Consider the following 5,581-nt stretch of genomic DNA (forward strand, 5'->3'; position numbering starts at 1 on the left):
TTCTTACGCGCAGATCAGAGACATGTAAACTTCCCTTGCTCACATGTCAAATTCACTTCTATCAGAAATTGATACATGGAAAAACAATGCCTTGACAGTCCAAGGATGCATACCATATCAATACATAGGAAGGTATTTGATTGAAATAGGTTAAAAATTTAACATGTGACTACGGCAGATCATGACCTCTCTATAAGAACTCTTTCTATCACTGGATCCTGATTTTTGTTTTATGCTGACAAAATTAAGTAGCAAATTAGCCCCACCAAAATTGGAGAACACCAAGGAAACTTATAACTTTGAGCAGATATAACAAGCTTATGTATCAGATAAATACTGAATCCAAGGAGGAAATTGGTCTTTGTATCCGTAACAAAACACACCATTACTTATAGGCTAATATAATAAAAGGGGAGAAGAGAGAGAGTGTGTGTTCAAAAGAAACATAAGGATGCACAAAAATGGAAATCTGAACTCCTATATCAAGGTATCACAAATTCGTTGGGAGGTCTCCCCATTGCAACACCACACAGGCTGCTATCTACTTTTTGGGAACTCCAAGCCTACTCCGGAAATCCTCTTCCATGAGGGGCAGGCCCTCGCGCAATGTAATCTTGGGTTCCCAGCCAAGCAACTCTTTTGCCTTTGTAATGTCTGGTTTCCGCTGGCGTGGATCATCGGGAGTGTTCTCCACAACTGTCACCTTGACATTGGGATCAATTAGCTGCAGTTTACATTGGAGGAGTTGCAAGTTAGTACTATAAAGGCATAAAGCATATTTTAGGTCAATTCACTTATTTGAAGGTTCACAAGAGCACACTGTATTAAAAGTCAAATGTCATTCTTAACAAGAGAATACAGAACTGACCTCCTTCACTGTCTCTGCGAGTTCCATCATTGTAAATTCACCTACGATTACAAAAAAAATATTGCGGTCAAGGTTACTGAAATAACTTATATGCACTACGAATCCAAACCTGACCAAAACAATCCTAATAAGACACCTGGGTTCCCTAAGTTGATCGGCCCAGTGTTAGCTCCTTCCATGAGTCGGATAAGACCATCAACCTTAAACATCCAAAAAGAGAAGATTAAATTTAGGTGCAACTTGTCCAATCACTCAATTAAAAGAATCCCGTCCTGAATTTTTGCATGTCAAACAAGTAATCTATACCAACCATATCAGATACATAACAGAAACTTCGTGTCTGTGTTCCTGGCGCTTGAACTGTCAAGGGTTCACCTCTGCATATGATTGCCAAATCACTGTTAGACAAGCAAACTAATCCCACATCCCATAAATGTATGGTTATCAAGGCAGCATATAAACAGCCTGAGAATCTTTAGATATCATGGACACAAATTCCATATCTTTTTAGGTTAAAAAATTGTGCTGTTCTCTACTTGGACATCATAATGCACTCGTAAACAGGTTTGATTTTCTCTAACAAATCATGCACAATAACATACTGGAAATCCATAATAAAAAAATTAAAAAAATAGGGATTACCGAAGTGCTTGAGCTATGAAATTGCTGACAACACGCCCATCATCAATATTCATGCGAGGCCCATACGTATTAAAGATCCTAGCAATGCGTATTTCTGTCAAAGGACACAAAGGGAATAAGATAAGATGAGGCCCTTACATAAATATAGAATATACTTTATACATGACTCCCTCTCCACATACCCAGACGGAGAGAGAGAGAGAGAAGCTGTTTTTTTTTTTTTTTTTTCCTTTTGGATGGTTGGGGCCCAAGGAGAGTTGAACTCATGACCTCTTATTTGTGAGGTGTTGATCCTTGCCAACTGAGCAAACCCCTTGGGGTAAATCCTTATAAAGAAGCTGTTTGTATTGTTAACTAAAATAAATGCAATCCAGTTTTACCTATCCCATGTTGCCGATGATAATCAAACATCAAAGTCTCTGCTACACGTTTCCCCTCATCATAGCAACTCCTGACTCCTGCAATACATATAATAATTAATGTATTTATGTATATCCCATTTCGTATAGTTACATGTCTTGTTTAATTGAGTAAAAAAATGACGTACTATCAACATCGGATTATCAAATATAAAACCATTTACTAGAATCAAGGTCATAAAATTTGTAACACTACAGTTTTATGTTTTATATATTTTGGTAAGAAAGCATGAAGGTAGGAGTCATAATACAACAGGACAATTTTGTTTCCCAGAGTATGCAGCATAAAAAAGAGAAATCTAAGAAGAGCTAAAATAATCAGAAGCACATAGTTTTCTATCACGGATCTAAATATAACAAAATGACATTAAGGTTAATCAGTTCCAAAAACCAAAAAAAGGGAAGCAGAGGGAGCAATTTCTGCTTTCCTCCGTGAACAGAACCAATTTAAACCTTTTTATTTGGAAAGGTAAGCCAAAAAACCATCCCATAGAAACCTTGGAGCATTCAAAATCATAATCATATAATTGAAGCATTACACACTAGAAACAGAAGGTGAACATACCAATTGGGTTAACATTGCCCCAATATGATTCTGTCTGTGGGTGCTCAAGAGGATCTCCATAAACCTCAGAAGTTGAAGTCAGCAAAATCCTGCAGAATGATTCTCCAACCATAGGTGAAGAAGAACAGAACTATTATGATACAAAGTAAAGAAAGTAAGTAACCAAAGTATCCAACCTCGCTCCAACGCGCTTGGCGAGTCCCAACATGTTCAATGTGCCAATCACATTTGTTTTTATTGTCTGTCGAAGTATCCCGTTATTGCCAATCAGAACAACACTATTAGTACAATAAACCTTTTCAAGTAGAAGCAAACAATTACTAGGAACTATCAGGAAATGGGAAGGCGTTGAGGAAAGCTGATTGAGTAGGCTCAAAACATTTTTGCTGTACAAACAAGGGTTCTGTATCCTCATGCTATAGATGCCTCTTCCCTCTCCTGCTTGAATGGGTGTGACTATACACATGATATCATAGTTGTCACGGCGGTTAGGCGATCCAAGGCGTTGGAGAGGGTAAAAAATCAAGGCGACACCAAGTAAGAGGCCAAGGCGTCCAAGGCGCCCGCCTAGGCGACCAAGGCGCCCAAGTCGACCAGAGCGCCTAGACGCCTAGGCGTCGCCTTGGCGGCGGCACCTTGACAACTATGCATGATATATACTGACTCTTAGTTAATTCTTGTTAATGCCCTAGAAAGGGCAGAGTCTTGAGGGCTAGTGGTCTAATATACTTTCAAAACACATGCCTTTGGCTGGCTTTTCCACATCCTTTTAAGTCATCAACAAGTCCTGAATTGGTTTTGAATCACTAGTGGTGAAAAGAATAGGATGTAGAAAGATAGTTCAAGACAGATAACAAGCCAAACTAAAGAAACTATTACACTAGTGAGGAGACATGGAAATACTACCTTTACAGGATTGTGTTTGTAAAAAATTGGGGAAGCAGGGCAAGCAAGATGGTATATCTTATCAACCTCAACCAATAATGGTTCCGTGACATCTGTACAAAGAGAAAATACGTTTGAAAATGCTCTCACACATTTAAGATATATTCTGACACGACAAATGCCTAAAAATTCAATTCATAGAAGAAATTGTTAACAGGGTGCATAATTAAGATGGTAGACCCTAAAGATAATATTAAATATAAATGAGTGGTAGCCTGGTAGGTATCCTCATATCCAAAGGCATGTTATGCATTCAAGAATTGGCAGAAACCAGAATCTTTAGCTATAAATGGAGTCCCATGAATAAGGTTATTTATCCTACAAAAATTTCCCACTTTAGCGAGCCTTTTTTCAAGCCTAATACCTTTCTTGTATTTAATCTCTTTTTAAAAATTAAAAACAATTGCAATACAAGTAAGGCAGCAATGCTTGGGCAAAATCATACTTGTAAAAATGAAATATAAATACGAGAGAGAATGAAATACCATGGCGAATAATCTCAAATCTAGGATGGCCAATCCATTTCCTTAGGTTGTCCTTTGAGCCAGTGAAGTAGTTATCAGCAACAATTACCTAAGCAATAACATACAAAGCAGACAAATTAACCATGCCAATTAATCCATGTGTTCTTCATTGACAAAGGAACACTGTTCCTAAGGCAGATAAGATGGATTTTGATTGAACAAAAATGACATGACTGTAGGAAAGAAAGGAATCTGCATACCTCATTTTTCTCATTTTCCATCAATCTATCCACGAGGTGAGAGCCAATGAATCCAGCACCTCCAGTTACCAAAATTCTCATATTAGACTGTCATCAACAGTGAAAACACCATTTAAGATAATATAAATGATAATGACTACAAGAGCAAAGACCAGAGAGACATATCATTTGTCATATATAGCAAAAAAGATGTGATAGTTCTTCCCAGATTATATTATAAGAACTAATCTGGACCAATTAAGTATCATAGAGTTCGGTACTAGAAAAGTCAGCCAAAGAAGCAGATAACACTTCTGAAGTACAAAGGGAACTCATACCAAATATTCGATTAGAACAAGTGTAATAATTTAATTAAAAAAAAAAATTTAAAAGAGTAGTTTTTTGTTTTTTCCTCAAGGTGTTAAACAAAACATAATGTGGGCAGGAACAAAATTAAGAAAGATGCAACTTTTACCTGAAAAAATTTGGAGTTCCGCAAAGGAGATGGAGTTGGAGGCGGCTTTGGTTTGTGCTCTCCATTGGAGGCTTCCTTTGCCATTGCGCAGATCTTCTGTTACTACCTGCTACAGTTTCCCCAATTTAACTAACGATCACAAAGCTTCAAATCTTCTCCAAAACTTTTAAAAAAAATATGCAACCCGATCCCGTTACTCAAATCATTCTACTAATAATAAAGTCAAATGCAATGCACAGACTGTAATAGGTGAACGAGGGTGAAAAATCAAAATTCCCCACAAATTATTACTTAGAACGACTCAAGATAATACCTGATCGTCAGCTTTACAAGAGCAATCGCCAAAAACCCTAGTAATCTTTTCTCTGATCGATGCAATCCTGTGAAATAGCTCAGGATCAGAGACTTATATATAGCGGTGAGGAGAAGAAGATTATTTAACCAAAATCTTGTACCTAACGGCCGGTGCCAACTGGCCAGGAACAAAAAAAGGTTAGTAGAAAAATAATAAATCTTTTTAAAAAAAAAAAGAAAAAAAGAAAGAAGCTTAAAATCTAAGCAAATGAGGTAATGAAAACTCCTCCATAACCAGAACAAACTACAAAGTTCCCACTTCCCCATCAATCAGAAAGATTCAGATCTGAATCTAAACGATTAAACAAAACAAAGATAAAAAAAAAATTAACATCTTCACCTTCATTTTACCTTGGAAAGAGTTGGAAATCTCGAACTAGAAAAAGGGGATTTTCAGATTCAATCCACACTCACTCCACTCTGTCAAATCTCAATCGAAAGGAATTCAATGAGAATGGTAACAAACCAATCATCAAATCCCGAAATTCACGTAAAGAAATCCCAATTTTGCTCTTAACAAAGATCTCCACGAACTGAACCAAACCAAACCCAGGTCTGTTGCGAGATCTCGTTTGTCAGAGTAAAAAGACTTTTTTTTAACTTGGCAGTA

At 37.1% G+C, this 5,581-nt stretch overlaps 1 protein-coding gene across 1 annotated transcript; it reads right to left on the reverse strand.

The window, feature by feature from the left end:
• Window positions 1-500: 500 nt before the first annotated feature.
• Window positions 501-5,047, reverse strand: LOC122647387 (UDP-glucuronic acid decarboxylase 6). Its single transcript, XM_043840808.1, has 13 exons — window positions 4,931-5,047; window positions 4,618-4,723; window positions 4,164-4,250; window positions 3,925-4,012; window positions 3,401-3,492; window positions 2,671-2,735; window positions 2,495-2,583; window positions 1,891-1,968; window positions 1,511-1,604; window positions 1,179-1,245; window positions 1,005-1,068; window positions 869-909; window positions 501-724 (listed from the first exon to the last, which is right to left on the reverse strand). Exons 2-13 carry the CDS (start codon window positions 4,699-4,701, stop codon window positions 542-544), a joined length of 1,032 nt encoding a protein of 343 aa, XP_043696743.1. The 5' UTR covers window positions 4,702-4,723; window positions 4,931-5,047; the 3' UTR covers window positions 501-541.
• Window positions 5,048-5,581: the final 534 nt, after the last annotated feature.

Source organism: Telopea speciosissima, chromosome 1, assembly GCF_018873765.1.
Source record: "Telopea speciosissima isolate NSW1024214 ecotype Mountain lineage chromosome 1, Tspe_v1, whole genome shotgun sequence".
In the NCBI taxonomy this organism is placed as follows: Eukaryota; Viridiplantae; Streptophyta; class Magnoliopsida; order Proteales; family Proteaceae; genus Telopea; species Telopea speciosissima.